This window comes from Punica granatum, chromosome 8, assembly GCF_007655135.1.
Source record: "Punica granatum isolate Tunisia-2019 chromosome 8, ASM765513v2, whole genome shotgun sequence".
NCBI classification, from domain to species: Eukaryota; Viridiplantae; Streptophyta; class Magnoliopsida; order Myrtales; family Lythraceae; genus Punica; species Punica granatum.
Window position 1 is genome coordinate 13,956,562 of NC_045134.1, and position 20,412 is coordinate 13,976,973.

A 20,412-nucleotide genomic window follows, 5' to 3' on the forward strand; every position below is an offset into this window, starting at 1 on the left:
TACTTTTACTTTCATCGCACCTTACTTTACTGCACCTTTTAAATCCTGTTTCGTCTATCCTCAATCGATTCCCCATGGATCGAAGCACTTCCGTTCTTGGAGCTTCCAAGCATTCAAGGCAAAGATCGTAATTTTCTTCGGAAACGGCTGCTGAGATTACTCATGTGAGCGTGGGTTCACTTAAATTGGTGAATTCCCTCAATTTGCAACTTAACTTCCCTGAGTTCAATTGGTCGAGAAGTAATTGGGCAGGCTTATAGCTGCTTGATTATTTTAGGACTCGTGTTCGTGCGTGGATATTTGGTCCCCGAGTCGTAAAATCGTTTGAGACACTTTAATTTGAAGATTTAAAAACTAGCCGCAGTTCAATCTCGCGGACTTTCAATATTGTGGTACGATGCTTTGTTTCAATGGAACCGGCTAGTGACACATCAAATCTTGGAATCGCTTTCTGGGATGCCTGCAATCACCACACGTGTGGCCGAATAGATGCCTTGATGTTTTTGACATGACAAACGATTCCTTAACTTCTGAATCGTACGATGAAAACAAAGCCATGAAAAATCCAAGCTGAGGAGCTAGTACTCACAAAGGAAAGGAACCGAACGTGCACGAAGAAGCTCAAAGGGAAACCATGGCAGGATAAGGTAGTGAAATCACCGCATTAAAATTTGCTGATAAAGCTACCTGTTGCTGCTCACTTTCTGCCTTCATCCTCCTCTTCTGTTGCTGCTATTGCTGCTACCTGCTGCTTCTCGCTACTACCTCCTGCTAACCTCCTTCTCCTCCTCCTTCCCCCGCTGTAACTGCTCGCCTCATTTCCCTCTCTTGTTGTTGACGAGGCCAGAGAACTGTTGCTTCTTCTCTTACTGAAAATAGAGAGAGAGGATTTCAAAGTTGGAAGAAAGAATGAGAGAGAAACTCAAAGTGAAGTGGGAAGAAAGTGAAGTGAGATTTCAGAGGGAGAAAGACATAGAGAGCAACACATTCATATTATTTTCAAATTTAATTTCTCAATTTCTAAACTTTAAGATTTTGAAATTTTCATTTTGGCGCCTAGAGTTCGATCTAAGGCGACCCTTTCTTTTGGGTCCTGAAAAAAAGACCTAGGGCGGCCCATATGTAAGAGTCGTATAGGTCTCATATGGCTGACCCAAAGAGATGGGTCGGCTTTGAGATGTCTAGGCCGACCCATTATGGGTCGTCATAGACCTTGCTTGGACAACCCAAAAATTTGGGTCAAGTAAAGTCTCTCTTGAGGTTACCATTTTTTTTTGGACAAATTACAAAAAAAAACCCAAGTTTTGTAAAAAGTCTCAGTTTTGTCTTAAAATTTGTTTTGTAACAAAAAAAACCATAAGTTTTCTAAAATGTCTCAATAATGACCTCCGTTATAACTTCCGTCAATTTTTGCTGCTGATGGTAGGTCCCTTTAACAGTCAACGTAGGTCACACGTAGGCAAAAATTGACGGAAGTTATAACGGATGTCATTTTTGAGATATTTTAGAAAACTTATGGTTTTTTCTGTTACAAAACAAAATTTAGGACAAAACTGAGACATTTTATAAAAATTGGGTTTTTTTTGTAATTTGCCCTTTTTTTTGTCAGAATAGACCGCACGTACAACGATTAATTTCTGCTGACCTTAGTTATTAGATCACAAAAAATTATATCTCGGACAACCCTGTTTCTATTGGTCGACACAGGCTAGTCTACTACGACTATTTTTTGCTGATCCACAAGAAAGGTCGGCCAAAGACCTATCTTGGAAAACCTAGTTTTTTGGGTCATCCCAGACCCATTCCAGAGGACTTTTGGTGACCCATTTTGATGGGTTGGTAAAAATGGTCGCCAAAAGTTCCTTTTGTTGTATTATAAGTAATGTACCGAGAATTTAAGTAATTTACCCCAATCAATTTATCAAAATCCGCGTAACTTATTTGAAAAATGTATAATTTATTCAAAATTAAGTTACTTTATTAAAATTTAAGGTAATTGACTTGTATAGGTATGGTGCAATCATTTTAAGAGTCGTTGCACCTTAAACCTTTCCCGTAATCTAATACTATTATAAAGCCAGAAGGATGGTTTCATCTAATTTTCACTTTACAAAAAACCCAATAACGAAATAACTAAAATTAATAATAGCCACATAACTAAAATTACAATGATAATTACATTTTAAATGACTATATATCCATTTTCTCCTATTTTTTCTCCCCACTCCCTCTTTCCTCTTCCACTCTCTTCTCTCCTCACTCTCTCCTTTCATCCAGCCAATTTTGTTTCATTTTGCCTTTTTTGTTTTTTTTTTCCATTATAATCTATTAGAAAGAAAACACACTCGCATACATGAGTTTAGTCAATTACAATTTATTCACCTAATGCTGAATTATATTTACAATGCGTAGGCGAGTTCTAAATCTAGTTTCTTATGATGATATAAGCCCCGACGAGGGACTCAAATGGGACAGGACTAGTTATAATCTTTTGCATTAATAAGTTTCATCAAAAGAACATTTCATCAAAAGAACATTTATTAATAAGATATTAAAAAGAGAAACGTTTCAATGAATGGGCCACATATAGTTCTCCTAGCCCATCAAATTTATGTTGCAATATTGAACCTTGGACAATCCTATTTGATGCGGCAAAAGACGTGCCAAATCGGTACCTCGAGAAAAATAGGTTCCGACGACATTGTCTCGAGGGAAACGATCTCCGGAGCACAACTCACGCCATTAGCCGTGAGTAGACGTGATTTAAGTTGAATTCCATCATTTATGGCTCCAAACGGGCAGTTTTATGTTATTTGGGCGTTTTTACAAATTTTAGGGAAAATTTTATTTCTTTCATGTAATTTCGTTTAATCATATTTAAGCGATGTAAGTTCTAGGGCTAAGCAGTTGTTTTTGGATCATCCAATAAAGTTTGGAGCTACCGTGCACTTTCACCTATTCTCGGATTCGATTCGAGTTAGATGTCGATTTCCTAGGAATTCGAAGAATCAATAGGGGATTGAAGGTCATAGTTTCGGTATTCTGAAGAATCAACGGATCTGTGACAGGTTGTTTGCGTGTACACTGTGTCAGTTGGTATCAGAGCCAGGTTCGCTCTTGGATCAGCGATGCTGCCCCGAAGAATGGCTAATCAACGTCGTGCTGCGGAGGAGGACGAATTGGATCATATGATGGAGCAGATCATTGAGACCCGACTATAGGTAGCGTTGGGGCGTGGGCTAGATGTAATTGTGGATCGCCTAGTTGAGAGGATGTGAGCACTGATGGAGGGCAGGAGGTCGACTCGAGGCGCGACCGAGTCCCTAATCCGACTGCGGACTTGGAAGATGTAGAGTATGATTCCTATTCTGAAGGGGACGCGACTGAGTATGTTGGGGGGGTGGGTCATAGGAAAGGTCGGTTGTTGACCACAGAAACAAATAGAGGTGATAGGAGACAGGCCTTAGGACCTATATTCTAGAATTCCAAGAGGGCCTGTAGCCGGAGGAGTTTCTAGATTGGCTAGCGACGGTGGAAGAGGTTTTAGAGTTCAAGAGGGTTCCTTATGGCAAGAGGGTACAGCTCGTGTCGACTCGACTGCCTGGTAGGGTGACGGCTTGGTGGCAGAGGTGAAGCTTACCCATAGTAGAATGGGTAAACCTAAGATCACGTCGTGGGAGAAGATGAAAAAACATTTGAGGGCTGCCTTTCTGCCTTATAACTTTCAGCGGATCATGTACCAATACCTGCAAAACTTGAGACAGGGCAATAGGTCGTTGGATGAATACACCGTCAAGTTTTATCAGTTGGTTGCTTATAACGAGCTTTAGGAAATCGAGGATCAACTGGTGGCGAGATATATTGGCGGACTGAGAGTGCAGCTACAAGACACGATCAATTTGTTCGACCCTGTTAGCGTGTCTTCCGTTCATCGGAGGGCCCTGATTGTAGAAAGGCAGCAAAAGCGAGTGGGCAGCGGGGTGACCAATGGAGGTATCGCCGTTGCAGGAACTGGTGAGGTCGTCCGGGCTAGCGGTGGCAGTGCTGTTCCTGGGCGTCCGTCAAAGCCTGCCAACATTGGGCCAAGCAGTAGCGAAGCGAAGTGCTTCAAGTGTGGAGAACCCGGACATCGGCAGTCTCAGTGCGAAAAGGGGGAAATTGGGGAAAAAAGGGCGATGTTTATCGAAGATGATTCATCTGATGACGTTTTTTTTTTATAGTAGGAGGCAATGGAGAGCCCGAGTTCGACGAGGAGGAGGAGATAGTGACAGGATATGGGGTGCCCAATCTGGTGGTGAGGAGGTCTTGTATGACCCCGAAAGTTGCGGACAAAGACTAACTGCGTAACAACATCTTCCAGTCCACTTGCACCATCGAGAGTAAGGTCTATCGTTTCCGATATACTTGGGCAGCTGCGGGAACATTGTGTTTGCTGAGGCTGTGCAGAAGTTGGGCCTGCGTACTACACAACATCCCAAACCGTATAAGCTGGCGTGGCTAAAGAAAGGAGGTGAAGTAAGTGTTTCGAAGCATGCTCTGGTTACTTTCTCTATTGGCTCTCGATATAGAGATTTTGTTTGGCGTGATGTTGTTATTATGGATGCATGCCACTTGTTGTTGGGGAGGCCCTAGCAGTTTGATAGGAGCGTGAGCCATGACGGGAGGACCAACAAATACAACTTCACGTATAAGGGCTTGAAGATTGTACTGGTGCCAAATAGGGACGCCATCGAGTCCCGACCTGCGAATCCGATTATCGGAACCAACCTGCTATCCCTTGCCCAGTTTCGGGAGGAGTTGCATGATGCGGAGCTTATGTTTGCTCTCGTGGGCAAGGAGGTTGTGAAGGAAGGCATTGCGTCTGTTGAGTCCTTGCCGATTTTGAAAGAATTCCAAGATGTCTTTCCTGAGGAGCTGTTGAATGGACTACCACCTTTGCGAGACATCCAACAACATATCAACATTCAGCCTGGTGCGTTTCTTCTAAACAAGCCACATTACAAGATGAGTTCGGCTGAGCATGAGGAGTTGAGGAGACAAGTGGATGAGCTGGTATCGAAAGGGTTCATTCGAGAGAGTATGAGCCCGCGTGTTGTCCCAGCACTTCTAGTACCCAAGAAGGATGGATCCTGGCTTATGTGTGTGGACAGCCGAGCCATCAATAAGATAATGGTCAGGTATCATTTTCTCATTCCTTGTTTGGATGATCTGCTTGACTAGCTGAGCGGTGCCAGGATTTTTACTAAGCTAGACTTGAAGAGTGACTATCACTATATTCGGATTCGGGTTGGTGATGAGTGGAAGACCGCGATCAAGACTAGGGAGGGGTTATATGAGTGGCTGGTAATGCCGTTTGGGCTGCCAAATATGCCGAGTACGTTCATGAGAGTGATGAATTAGATTTTGCGGCCTTTCATTGGCAGGTGGGTGGTTGTGTATTTTGATAACATCTTGATCTACAGCGCCGACCCCAAGCAACATTTGACCCACTTGCGCGAAGTACTCTTTATCCTTCGACACGAGAAACTTTATACTGCATTGAAGAAGTGTGTTTTTATGAGGTCAGAAGTTCTTTTCCTTGGTTATATTGTTTCTGCTGATAGTTTGAGAGTTGACTCGTCCAAGGTCGAGGCAGTTAGACAACGGCCTAGACCTGCGAATATTACCGAAGTCAAGAGCTTTCATGGTTTAGCCTCCTTCTACAGGCGGTTTATTCCCCATTTAAGCAGTATTATGGCTCCCCTAATTGACTGCATGAAGGGCGGCATATTCGAGTAGACTGAGGATGCATAAACGGCATTCCAGGAGATCAAGGAGCGTTTGACGACCGCCCCGATTCTTGTCCTGCCTGATTTTCAACAACCCTTTGAGCTGCATTCTGATGCATCAAAGGTGGGGATTTGAGCCGTCTTGAGCCATAACAGCAGGCCAATTACCTTCTTCAGTGAGAAGCTAACGAGGGGCGAAGGTGAGGTACAACACTTATGACGTGGAGTTTTATACTGTAGTGTAGGTGGTGAAACCCTGGTGACATTATCTTTTCCATAAGGAGTGCATTTTGTATACCGACCATGAGGCCCTGAAACACCTCCATAGCCAGGATAAGGTGTCAGCCCGTCATGCATCATGGGTGGCTTACCTGGAACATTTCACTTTTGTGGTGAAGCACAAGAGCGGAGTCACTAATCGCGTTGTTGATGCTCTTAGTCGGAGGCGTAGCGTTCTAAGCAGGATGATAGTTGAGGTACCCGGCTTTAGTTCTTTTACTGAGTTGCTTGAAGTCGACCCCAATTTTTCTGTGGCACTTGCTAGAGTTTGGGCTGGAGAGAGAATGGAGTACGTGTTGTAGGATGGTTTTCTTTTTAGGGGTAATCAGCTATGTATCCCAGACTGTAGTTTGAGGGCCCACGTTATTCAGCAGCTACACGGCAAGGGCCATGTGGGGAGAGAAAGGACCTTGCATTTGGTCCAAACATCCTATTTCTGGCCTACGATTCATAAGGAAGTGGAGAAGTATGTGCAGCGCTGTAAGGTTTGTCAAGTGTTCAATGGTACTGCAACTAACGCGGGGTTGTTGTACATGCCTTTGCCGATTCTCTCGCAGCCATGGGTGGATATTAGTATGGATTTCGTCCTCGACTTGCCCCTTACCCAGCAAGACAATGATTCTATATATGTGGTCGTTGACAGGTTTTCTAATATGACACACTTTATTCCGTACAAGAAGACCACCGATGTTGTGCGGGTTGCTCAGTTGTATTTTCGGGAGGTACTGCCTGTCTCTATTGTGTCTGACAGGGACGCCCGTTTCCTAAGCTACTTCTGGCGGAGTCTCTAGAAGATGGTGAACACCCAATTGAACTTCAATATGGCTTATTACCCGTAGACAGATGGGCAGACAGAAGTGGTTAACAGGTCCTTGGGCAATCTGTTGAGGGGTTCAGTAGGGGAGCACGTGAAGAGCTGGGACCATAAGTTGAGCCAGACAGAGTTTGCGCACAATCACGCTGTTAATCGCAGCATCGGCTTCAGTGCCTTCCAGGTGGTGTACTTCGTTACTCCCAAGGGTCCCCTTGATCTGTTACCCGTGCCGGATAAGACCAGGGTCCATGGGAAGGCGACTGACTTTATTCACGGGCTGCAAGAGATTCATGAGGCAGTGCACAATAATTTGGAGAAGGCTGCCAGGAAATACAAGACCGTTGCTGACCGAAGGAGAAGGCACTTGGATTTTGAAGTTGGCGATTTTGTCTGAACTATCCTTACTAAGGATCATTTTTCTGTTGATGACTACCACAAGCTCGCTGCTAGAAAAATTGGTCATGTGGAGGTCATAGAGAAAATCAATCTGAACGCCTATCGGCTTAAGCTTCCAAACCACATTCGAACTGTCGATGTGTTTAATGTGAAGCACATGATTCCTTATGCAGGTAATAGTTCGGATGATGATGATCGAGGGCAAATTCTCTCCACCCAGGGGAGAATGATGCAGCAGAAGACGTGACAAATCAGTACCTTGAAAAAAACAGGTTCTGATGACTCTGTCTCAAGGGGAACGGCATTCGGAGCACAACTCACCCCATTGGGCGTGAGTAGACGTGATTTAGCCCGAATTTCATCATTTAGGGTCTCAAACCGGCAGTTTTATGTTATTTAGACGTTTTTGTAAATTTTAGGAAAAAATTTATTTCTTTCGTGTAATTTCGTTTAATCATATTTAAGTTATGTAAGCCCTAGGCTAAGCAGTTGTTTTTGGATCATCCAATAAAGTTTGGAGCTACCGTACTCTTTCGCCCATTCTCGGATTTGATTCGAGTTGGATGCCAATTTCCTAGGAATTCGAAGAATCCATAGGGGATTGAAGGTCATAGTTTCGGTATTATACGAAATCAACATATTTATGACAAGTTGTTCGCGTGTACGCTGCGTCACTATCCTATCCTATGTTATCAGGGCTGCTACCCTATGCTGGAGCTAATATTATGGATGTTATGCCTCAAATTGAAATAAGAATAGCTTACCTTGTAGAATTAATCGCATTTTCCCCCTTGAACAGCTCATGGACTTACCTGACATACCCCTGAGGTATGTCCAATACGCTGCGATCCGATAGCTTATAACGTGCTAGCGGGACACCGTGCTTTCCGCCCTCCAGCCATGGGATCAACCCTCTCTCTGGGGCGACCTAATGGTGCAGGGTGGGGGCACGATGCCTCCGATGATTATAGAAATTTCGTTTTTCCCTTCACTTGATTTTACCCTAAATAATGGAAGATTATATCAGGTGGAGTTAATTACAAATCATATAAGTTTTAGAATTTATGATACGAATCTCGAAATCGAATGGTGTGGAATGTGGCATGTCATTTCACCTTTATGAGGAAGGTCAACTTCGATGATGAAGTCTGCCAATTAATCAATGGTCCCATGCAATTATCCCCCGTCCCGGCTGCAGCCTACAAGGTCCTGATCTTACCCAGGTAACAGGACCAACTAAGAAGATGGATGAGTCCCACAGGAATAAAACATTTCGAGGCCCCGCAATTCCGGTCTGATCTGGGGCCTCGTAATTAGATTATTCAGTGCGTACGACTTTATTTATGTACGAGTAGTATCTATGCTTGATCAGATAATTTACGTGATCTCTGAACCATTTTTAAAGAAATTAAGAAATTCTTACTTCTTGGTTCGTATCACTGTCAAATCTCGGAGGAGTTACTACTATATAAGATCCCACTGTCTTTCAGAAGTGTACCTAAGAACCGACATCATTTATATGTAGTAGCGATCATGCGATACTGTCCGTTGCTTCTTTCGTGCCTCCATCGTTCTCATTGCAGTTGGCTAAGGGACTTTATGATCTCTTTTTTCATGTTGTGTTGCTTTCTTCTTCATTGAATTATATACCCCACCTTGTTTGCTCTCATGTTCTGAACTCTGCCCTGACCATCTCAGCCTTCTTTTCATCTTTTCCTTTTCCTTTTTTTTTTCTTTTCTTTTTCTTTACATCCATTGTTCCTCCAATAGCTTGTCGTGGCTCGTGACTGCACGAGGTAGTGACCTCTTTTCTGTTTTGGTCCCTCTTTTTACTGTTATCAATAAAAAAGTAAAGCCATTGACAAAATAAAAATTTGGGTTTGGTGCAGTCGAGACGACCTCAATTCGGGAGTTTGGAATCAAGAGATCCAAGTTTGAGTTCTCATCGTAGAGCTCGTGTCCCTTTTATTTCTCATCTTTCTTATCTTCCATAGAACTCGTGAATCTCATTTATAACATTATTATTAAGAAAGTCATCGAGAAAAATTGTTAGACTGTGATGACGATGGTGATGCCTTCCCAATTTTCTACCTTCGACTATTTCTAAGAAGAGGGTAATCCACCATGGGCCTGGTTATCATTTACAGAACTCATGCATATTTCATGCCATCGTAAAATTAATATCACATTATTGGAACGCTTGAAGGCTGTAATTGATAATAGATAATGGACCATTAGCAAACAATTCGACTAATTGAAATTTAATAGGATTGATTCATCAGAAAAAAAAATTAGATAGGTGCAGTTCAAACATAGTCACCTATATTTTTTTAGTACGTACCACTTTGTATTCAAAATTTCCAATGAAATTCCAACTAATTCAAATTTAAGTCATGCCAGTTCATTAAAAGGAGAAATTCTCCAATTCGGTGAATTTTTTTCATTCACAAGCGTCAAATCTCACTTCATATTTAAGGAACAAGTCATCTGAACCAACCCACGTTTGTTAGTCGCCTTTACTTCAACGTCGTAGTTCTTGTGTTTCAATCGACTTAATTCCCATAGGATTTCCTATGCCCGAACCTTTTCTTGTTCCCTTTATCATAGTTTATTTGCCCAAGAGCATTAATGTTGTGCTCAAAAATTTTGAATAGGCCTTGTGTGTCATGAAGTATTAACGGTACGTAACAGAGAGAGATCTATATTTCAAAAAGCGATAAACCATCGTATAAGCTACTTGTCACCACCATGGTCTGACGGCCCGGTGGTTAAGGCATATGGATAGTTGGCTTGACGTCAATTGGATTCAAGTTGTTGTCCGTGCAATCGCAATTCACCTAAAATAAGAGTTCTGTATGTTGCCAAAATAGCCTGTAAGAGATCCTCGCAAACTCAAAAAAGTTCAAGTAAGCTGTCTCGCTGACCATTGGTATGGGGTTGCACCCTATGAGGGATGTCATGTCGAGCTAAAACTGTTAGAGCACGGGAGGTGTGACTTCCCACCACTTCAAACCCCCTATTTTTGTTATTGAAAGAAAGAAAAAAGAAAAAGCTACTTATTTAGCCTGCGCACTGTGCATCCGCTTACATATGTCTATATTTCAAAATACGTACCTTATATATATATATATATATATATATGAAACTATGTATATTGGGACCTTCTAAGAATAATATCATGTGAAAATTAATTCATCTTTGGGTAAATTACAACCCATCGCTACTCTGTTTGGATATGATTCATTAAGGGAAAGGGAAGGGAGGGGAGGGAAAAATTAACCTCGTTTGGATATAGCCTAATAAGGGGAGACAAGGGGAAGGGAAGGGAAAAATTAGTCTTATGGGGAATCAAAGTAAATAAATTCCGCTGCATTCTCTTTCCCCTCCATTAAAATCATAAAGGGCGTTTGTGGGAGGGGAGGAAGAGGGGGCGGCGGCGCTGGAACAGAGTGAGGTATTATAAAATGACACTTACCTCTATCCTTATTCTATTGACCATGGTGCTATAGTAGGTATATGCTTATGATGATTAAGTCGGAATATTTCAGTAATATAATCTTATTAAATTGAACTAATAAATGTAACGAAATGAAAGGATAATTATCAGATTCTCAACAATTCATAAATTATAATGTCATGCATTTTTTATGAATAACAATAGTTTCCAAGAAATTAAAAACACATATAATTATCAGTCCTATGTTTTGTACTATATGGTTGATTTTTAATTTAAAATTTTCAATTTCTATGTAATTTTGTAACATTTGCAACCTATGAAAATAATTCTATGAACATATTTTATTTATTATTATCTTATAATCATTCTCTGCTGTTAATTTTTTCTTTTTAATATTTTCTGTAGGAAATAAACATTTTGGTTACAAATGCCGTGATTTTTATAAATTGGATGTCACTTATTTCTTCTCTTTTTAAGTACCTTTATTATCATTTTCCTGGCTGATTTTTCTTTTGAATTATTTTTATTCCAATTCCAAATATTACCAAGTAGGTTTATGATTATAACAATTAAGTAGAAATGTTTCGTTAATATAATCTTATTGAAATGAATTAATAACTGCCACCAAATGAAAGGATAGTTATCAGATTCTCAAACATTCAAAAGTTATAATTTCAAGCATTTTTATGAATAACAATATTTTCCAAGAAATTAAAACCACATATAATTATAAGTCCTATGTTTTGCATTTATGGTTGAATTTTAATTTAAAATTTTCCATTTTAATGTTTTAATTATAATTTCATAATGTCTGTAACATATGGAAAAAATTTTATGATTTTATTTATTATTATCTTCTAATTATCCTCTGCAGTTAATTTTTTATTTTTAATATTTTCTTTAGGAAATCAACGTTTTAGTTACAAATGCCATGATTTTTATGAATTGATTGTTGCTTATGTCTTCTTCTTTTTTAAGTAATTTTACTATCATATTTCATGGTTGATTTTTTTAAAAAAATTCTTTTGTTCCAATTCTAATTTTGTTTATTTATTAAAAAATTTAAGTACTACCTATATTTAACTTGAGGAATTGATTCTCATTTATTTTTTCTTGCTAAGTATCCTTACGGAACAACTTTTGTTTTTAATTTTCTTTAATTATTAAGGGATTCAGTTACTTATAATGCTACATTTAATTGCAGTTATTGCACTCAAATTAATTTTCATATATATATATATATATATATATTTATACTATATTAATTGATTAAAATTAAAATCAATTTCTTTTGACTTTTTTTTCAAGTGGATTAACTTAAACACATTTAATGCTACTAAAGTGAATTTACTATATTTATTTTCATATATATATATAAAGTAACTTTTGCCAAATTCTATAGTGGTATGAGAATATTTGTACTATGGTAGTACGCTATGTTTTTAATCACATACATGTCATTTGAACGTTAAAACGTCATTTTTTAAACCATAGATCTTTCAATTGCATCACAAGTTCATTGGGTCGTGTCCAAAATGCTTCAGAATTTCTGGTATGATGACATTTCCTTAGGAGAGGTCTCCATGTAACCCAAAAGTTAGATAGCCTTTATAAGCCGGTCTGACTCATTAAACTGACCTAAATTTCTTCTTTTAAGACAGGAAACAGAGGTTGTAAGTGAAAATTCGATTGCCTCCGTCCTCCTTTTTTTTTTTGAAAATTCAATTTTATAAAATGTTATTCAGATAATTTGAAATCAATTTTTTTGAATATTTAATTTTTAATAAATTAAATAATTTATAAAATGTTAAATAAATAGTTTTTAATGGTAAATGATTTTCTTGATTATTTTAAAAATGTTAACTAATTTTTAATGTTAAGTATTTAATCTTTAAAATATGTGATTTTTATTAAGTACCTGTTTTTTATTTAAAGAAATATTAAATCAAGTTTTTGAAATAGAAGTTACACACGACTTCTTTTGTTTGCTTCACTACATGTTCCCTAGCTTGTTTTTAAATAATAAACAGTTATTTCATTTTCTACTTTATTTAGAATTGTTTTACTTGCAACTTCATTATACAATTATTATAATATTTATTTTACAATTAATTTAATTATTGTACTTTTATTGATAAATTAATTTTATTTCTAGATAATCGTTATTTTTAGTTATTTATTTTATTTTATGAACAATCAACTTTATTTTCAAATGTATATTTATTTATATATTTTACAATTATATTATTGATTATTTTCAGAATTATATACAATTAATTGATTTTCAATTTTATTTTAGATATTTATTTCCTGTTATGATTTATTTACTTGACAAAATCAATTATATAAAAAAAGTAAATAAAATATCTTGTTTGCGATGCTGAAGAACATTCGTAATAATTTATGCAGAAAGCACTACTTGGAGCTAGAGTTACAGTTGGCCAACACTAATATGTAAGCAACATATTATTTTGCAAAATGTATGAGTTTTGCGCGGCCTCTTTTGGTTTCGGAATATTGTTTAACTCTACTACATTCTACTCCACTTTAACTCCACTTTTTTTCAATGCAACAACACAATTATCACTTTTCCCTTTTTATTCAATTTTTTAACCATTCAATTCAATTTTTAATACTAAATTCTATCAACTATTCATCACTTTTTTGACAATTCAACAACATAATCTTTACTTTCTCTCATCTATTCATTACTTTTTCATTTTTTTTCATAATTCAACAACATAAATATTACAAACCAATTAAAACCAAAACTCAACTCAACTCAACTTTAAAACCAAACACAACTGGTAAATCCAATTTCTATAGACAAAGTTTTATCTTATAATGTTCATAAAATGTGAACCAACTTAAAATGTAGTACGCGCCATGTATTATTGTGGAAAAATATCCAATAGACTCTAAGTCATAACATGCACAGTGATCATGATTGTTTCTTTTTGTTTGGATAATTATTTTAGTAATTTATTTTACTTTATAGAAGAAATATCATTTTATATTCATCTTTATTTTTAAATTTTTTAATTTACAATTACATTTTTATTATCGACTTTATTTACAATTATTTTATTCTCCACTTTATTTTAATTATTTATTTTCAATTGGGAGTCATTTAATCAAGAATATCAATTATATAAAAATAAATAATAATGAAATTTCTTGCTCGCGAGGCGGAACAACAACCGTAATAATTTATGAAGAACATATTGGTTCTTCCTAGGTTGGATAAACAACTCAAATATTAATTTCTTTTAAGTTTGCTCTTGCTTTCCTAACCTGTTTTCTTATATTATTTTATCCATTTTTCACGTCTGTTTTTTGTACTTAGGTCGACTATTACATATCTTTCAATTTTTTTCTGATCTGTTTTTTCTTAATCTGATATAGTGTTTATTGTTTAATCAGATTTTCATGTTTGATTTTCATTTTCTTATGTCTACTTTAAATTGTTTTCCCAGTTCTGATATTTTTCTCGATGAGATGAACACATGTGGAGTGCGGATATGCAATTTTAGGAACCTTTTTCTCCGTTTTTGTTAGTTCAATTTTTTTTCTGTTTTTTAAATGAAATGTCGCACTATGTTGATTAGGCATCAGGCGGCGTAGGAGAGAATTTTTCAAGTAAGGTACCAGTTATCCTCTAGTTTTCGATAGCACGGGTGCACTTTTATTTCTTTTTATGCGCAAACTAGAGATATTTGTAAAAGTTTGATCGCAGCTCTACAGTTTACTTCTCTGAATGAGTCAAAGACGGGTCATCTATACTCAGAGCTGAGGAGAAGATTATTCCTGCAAGGGAATTTGGAAGCTTGGCAGGGAGTAGAGAGGAGGAATTGTCAATTTTATTAATCTAAACTAACTCCCAATTGCCTCCAAGCAATTGTGCTCCTCCCATAAATTTGAATAAAGGACACATTTGTACACTCATGGGGCAAAATTACAATTTTTATTTTGCGATAAGTGCAGTTTGCCCCTGAACTAAAGGTTGTTTGTAGGTTCCCCAACCTTCAAAATTTTGCACTATACCCTTCGACCTAAATGTAAATAAGCATGGTATCCCCTCTCACTGGAATTGGACACTTTCTTCCTATTTGACGGAACAACTTCTAGAATACCTTTCTCTGGCACTAAGACTCCGATTGGGGTGCTTTTGGTGTCTTTGGAAACTTTGTGTGGAGTATTCGAATTAGAATTAATCAGAAGTTCGAAATAATAAATAATGACATTAAAAAACAAGACTGAAAATCGGATTTTGCCACAGAAGTGCAAACTTTGTTATAGAATAACTCTCAAACCATTCAATGAAAATTAAGTCATATAAAGACTTATTACTTCCTTACGACTTCTAAGGTCTAACCATATAAAAATTTAAAGCCGAAAATAACATATCGGAGAACCACCATTGACCTAGAACGAGAAAACTAGAAATTGGGTATCAATGGTGAATATCCGATATTGTCGTTTTCGGCCTTAAATTTTATATGGTTAAAGTTTAGGGGTTGAAAGGAAGTTATATATTTTAACAACAATGAATTTCGTTGAGCAGTTTAAGAGTTATTGCATAGGAAAAATATTTTGGTTTTATGACAAATTCCAAATTTTGTCCTCATTTTCTAATGTCATTCCTTATTGTTGCGAATTCCCAGTTGATTCTAAGTTCACAAAAGATTTCCGAAGACGTTAAGAGTACTCCAATCTAAGTGTTAACGCCAAAGAAAAATGTTTCGGAAGTTGATCTTTTGGATAGAAAGAAGAAAAGTCTATTTGCGTAGGGGTCTCCATGCTTATTTTTCACTTAGGTGAGGGGTATAGTGCAAAGTTTTAAAAGTTAGGGGGCAAACCTAAATACACACCATAGTTCGGGTGCAAACGACACTTATTTCCTTCTTCTTCTTTTTTTGGTTTGAAAAAAATAACAGATAGAAGAGGGCCTTTTATCAGTACATGAAACTTCGCATATCCCCAAGCTAATCGGGGGCTCGACTTTTGATCAAAATTTCAAAACATGAGAGCTATCAATTTTCTAGGATTTAGCGTTGCAAGGTGATGCCAATTTATGCCCATACTCCCATGTTATATTTTTAAGAACTTTAATTTAAAACTTCATTGCATCGGACATATCAAGGAAAAAGGCCCAAATCATGAGGCAATGAGTACAAAACAATAGTCAAAAGGAAGGGTTGAGATTAGGGCAGAAAGCCACATTAATTAGCTCTCCAAAAATCAATAAGAATCCCACTCGATTGCGCAACCACCCATGCCCCATTACCCGGCCGTGCACAGAACAAAGGACACGACCACGCACCGCCGCTTGTGGCGGACGGTTTGGTCCCTGAGCAAAGCATGGGCCTGGCCAGCCTTTCCTTTACGTACAATTAGCACAAACTTGGAGTGCGTTCGAGAGTACGGTGGCCCTATAAGATTTATTAAAAGTGCTAACTTTTTTATTTCACTTACGAACGAGACCCATAAATTTAGCGAAAAGGAAAATGTGGCACTAAATAAAAGGACACAATAAATCATATTGTTGAGAATCGATTATGAAACCTCATAGTTCTTAAATAAGGGCATCCATGTGTCATTACACTACACACGTTTATCTTCTTTAAGCAAAATACAATAAAATCTTCATTTCCTATTTTTTTAGGTGTGCATCATGGTATCTGAAAGCTCAATGGTCCCACATTGAGTTACTGTGTACCACATCCCCTCTCTCAATAGTTAATCAACAATTTTCATTTTGTAAAATCAACCATGAAATTTCAGCGATTTCATTTTAGTCAATCTCCAAGGGTTAGTGCCCAGTTGTATAACGATCCTATATAAACTGTAAAATAAGGGGAATCCTAGGTTTAAAATAGAGACCATCCACACACTCGTGATTGCACTTAAGAAAGATAAATTAGCATAGATAAATCAAAGGGCCACATTTATTCTTACCAAGATTAGCGTAGATATACATGTTAATCTACTAAATTACATAATATATATATATATATATATGTATATATTATATAGAAGTGGCACTGATATATGTATAGTCAGAGTTTTCATTTACATGGGGAGACTTATGAGTTTAGTATGATGAAATAAAAATCCTAATAGCTAATAAAAAGATACAAATAATCTCACTGACTATCAATTTTGTGATCTCTAATTTACCAGGCGAGAACATACGTCACTGCACGACACTCTCTTTGATTACTAAGTCTGTTTGCGGCAATATGAATCAAGTCTTCGATTAAGCAAGATAAAAAATATTGCATATTTTCGATAAAAAAAATCTTGCATATATTTAGGCACTAAGTAAGGACTTAGGGATTAGTCTACAATACTCACGCCACTGCTTGTCAATATGGCTTCTTCTTTTTTTTCCCCCAAGCATTATTCAAACCTAACTCCTCCAAGTATATTTACTGAGAAAAATCAACTGAACATCCAAAATTCTATAGTTCAGAATATTTTACGAACATCGCATCGCGTTAATTTGTTCACTGAAAAATCGTTCCTGACAGCCACAGTAATTTCTTAGTGAGAATACCACGTATAGTCCTGAGAATACCGTTAACCAATTGTGCATTGGGATAATGATAGTCGGATTGTCCCACATGGGAATGTTGCTCAATAAGCCAAAATCTTGAAAAATAGCTGTCCCGGCTCAGATCAACTTCCTCCTCTCCCATGAGAAAGATTTTCCATTTTACCATGGAAACGAAGTTTATGGACCTCATAGATGGAAAGAAAGCTCGATAAATGGAGACAAAAGGTTCACCAAGTGTGAATCGAGCTTGAAATCTCTTAATTTCAAGCGTGCCGCATTTCACTACCTGTACTTTTACATGAGAAAGAAAAGAAAAATTACAGCAGCCCCTCAGGTACACATGTTCTTCACAAAAGAGGGGAAAATAAAAGAAAGAAATTAACTCTAATAAGAGTGCCTGGAAAATAAATTAAATTAAAACCACCTGTAGATCACAACAAAGCAAGGCAAAATGGCCCTTGGATTGAACACATAGAGCTCATCCAAGTTGGAGTAAACCCCAACAGCCCCTCCAACAGAATCATACTCCTCCAACAAGTTATTCCCTACCTCACCGGCACAATTATTACTCTTCTTCACCCTACCCGCGATGACCCGACACACGAGCATTGCCCGACCAGCATCTCCGGCAGCCCACCCGCTGGCCCGATCGTGGGCCCGCCCGCTCGTCGCGGTAGTCAAGATACCCTTTACATCTGCCCCGCCAGCCCCGGCGACCTTGAACCCGTTCTTGATAATGCTGCAGACATTGCATCTCGAGGCGGCTGACATGTTGTTGCAGCAGAGGCTCGTGGACCCGTCGAGGCCAAGTGGGCATGAGAATGTGGTGCAGTGGAACCTCAGGAGCTCATTCCCATCGGCCACGCAGCGGGGGAACTGGGACTGCTTCTTCGCGAACTTGGAGGCTTTTGACTTGATCTGGTCACGGTATTCCTCGAATTTAGAGATGGTTTTCTGGGTGTTTCGGACTTTGAGGATGTGGTCGATTTTGCAGATCGGGGTCTGCTTCTTGAGCCAGCTTGACTGGAATATGATCTCGACTATGTTCTTGCTCGTGTCCTCTGGGCTCAGCTCCGATACTGTATTAAGTGAATCGCGACCGGAGAGAGCAAGTAAAATAGTTAAAATTAAAAGTGTATTCGTAAAACTCGATGGAAACTCTTGAGGACGGCATGAGCATATATGTTGTTCGGAAAACTCTACTTAGACTGTAAAACCTCGAACATGAGAATTATAAGAAGTGTAAAGAAAGGAAGATAAACTAAGGAACACGATAAATTTTGTTACCGGCATGTTTAACGGCTTGATGAAGCTCCAAGCTCTCGGGTTTCATGAAGATCTCGCTGCACTCCGGGCAGCTGCAAATGGTGGATCTAAGAGAAGGGTCTCTGGTGACAAGAGGATCCACCACCATTCTACACTCATAGCACCCGGAGAACCTCCTCAGGTTCATCCGGTTCCCTCCTCTAAATGATCCAGCTCCGGCTCCCGCACCCGTGGTAGCTGAGGAATTGAATGATGCAGGGGCAGTGAAGTTAGAAGAAGAAACCACTGAGCTCAGGGACCTCTTCTTGTGGGCGGCCCCATTCCCGGTTGGCGTGGACGAAGACGATGGGGCCGAAGGTGATGTCTCGAGGGGCCTGTGCATGACTTTGGTGTTGCTGCAGAGTGAGCCTGAGCACCTCATTTTCTTGCACTTCTTGCTCGCGTTTGCCGGTCCTCCTGATACCACCGGCTCTTCGATGGGCTTCAGTTCCACGACCTGCTGTTTTGGGTTCTGGTTCCTGCAGGACAGGATGCCCCTCACAGATGTCCAAGAATGGGTCCTCCCCAGCTTCTGAGACTGATGACCCGATGCCTTGTTCGGGCATTTCTCTATGGTCTTCCTCACGGTTTTGGTGGTCTTTGCCATTACTATGATCTCGGAAGTGATTCGAGTTGTGTTCTGTTTGCTGCTTCTCACTTCACTTGGATTTGATCCACATTGCAGAGGTGAGTCTCTAACAGTGCAATGTAGAAACAAGGAGGGGGAAAAGATAAGAGGGAAAGAGAACTAGAAGAACAGGAGAGTTTGCATAGAAGCTCTCTGCTTTTGGGGGAAGTGAGAGTTCATTTCTTGATTTGGGACCGGTGGGCTCCCAGCACTTGTAGTGTGTTTTCATTACTGTTTTCACTATATATATATTTTTTGGGTGAATACTGTTTTTATTATATTAAATTAATGATATATTTACGATTGTTGGTGGTATTTTACATCAAGTTGGAAGATTTGAAAGACCCGAAGACCCAGAAACGAGTACGAAAAATCTACCGAAGAAAAGGAAGCATTTAGCAACTTGAGCCATGGCAAAAATGCTAGACCTGCCATGCACAATATAAAGAGACGATCAACAAATCGTGCCATGGCAATTGCACTGATGTGCTATGGCAAGTTTGGCCGAGAGAGAATCTCGAAATTTGACTTCCGTTGTGGTGCGATTTCATTGTAACTCAGAATCTATTTAAAAAGGAAAATCTTTCTTGGTGGTCTTATATATTTTCTTAGTGATAAGTATTTTAGGATATATTATTAGGGATATTTATTATATTTATCAGAAAACATGGTGGTGGGTCTTGTAATCTATATATAGAGAGATAGTCTTGGAACACAGGAGAGGTGACGATGAAGATCGTGAGAGAGAGCTTAGTGTGAGACTTGTCTCAGTGATAGTAGGTCAGGTTTGGGCTTGGAAAAATACAAGTATCACCTTGTTGTAATTTCCTTTGTGCGATCTAGTAAATACTCGTAATTCCATCAAATTATTTACGTGTCGTTTCTATTTCGTGTTTCTCGTTTCTTCGAGTCGGTTGGATCGCCCTTGGATTCCAACAACGAGAATGTGATTTAACAGCAAATGAAGCTCTTAATAACAGAATACACTTCATGATAAAGAGTCAAGCTGATGTTTGAATTAGTACCAATGGTCTCATTCAAGAAAAAAAAAAGATTAAAAACCCTCATGACCAAAGCCAAGTTTTCGTCTGAACAAAAATTAATTTGAGTAATAGGGTGAGTATATGTCTCGTAATATCACTAAAAATAAATAAATAAATCATAAATTATATAAATAATATATTGTTGTGTTCATTTATATATTGA

The 20,412-nt window shown here is 38.4% G+C and overlaps 1 protein-coding gene across 1 annotated transcript; it reads right to left on the reverse strand.

Moving 5' to 3' along the window:
* Positions 1-17,499: 17,499 nt before the first annotated feature.
* Positions 17,500-19,426, reverse strand: LOC116187015. Its single transcript, XM_031515587.1, has 2 exons — positions 18,561-19,426; positions 17,500-18,352 (listed from the first exon to the last, which is right to left on the reverse strand). The coding sequence occupies exons 1-2, from the start codon at positions 19,183-19,185 to the stop codon at positions 17,688-17,690; spliced, it is 1,290 nt and encodes a 429-aa protein (XP_031371447.1). The 5' UTR covers positions 19,186-19,426; the 3' UTR covers positions 17,500-17,687.
* Positions 19,427-20,412: the final 986 nt, after the last annotated feature.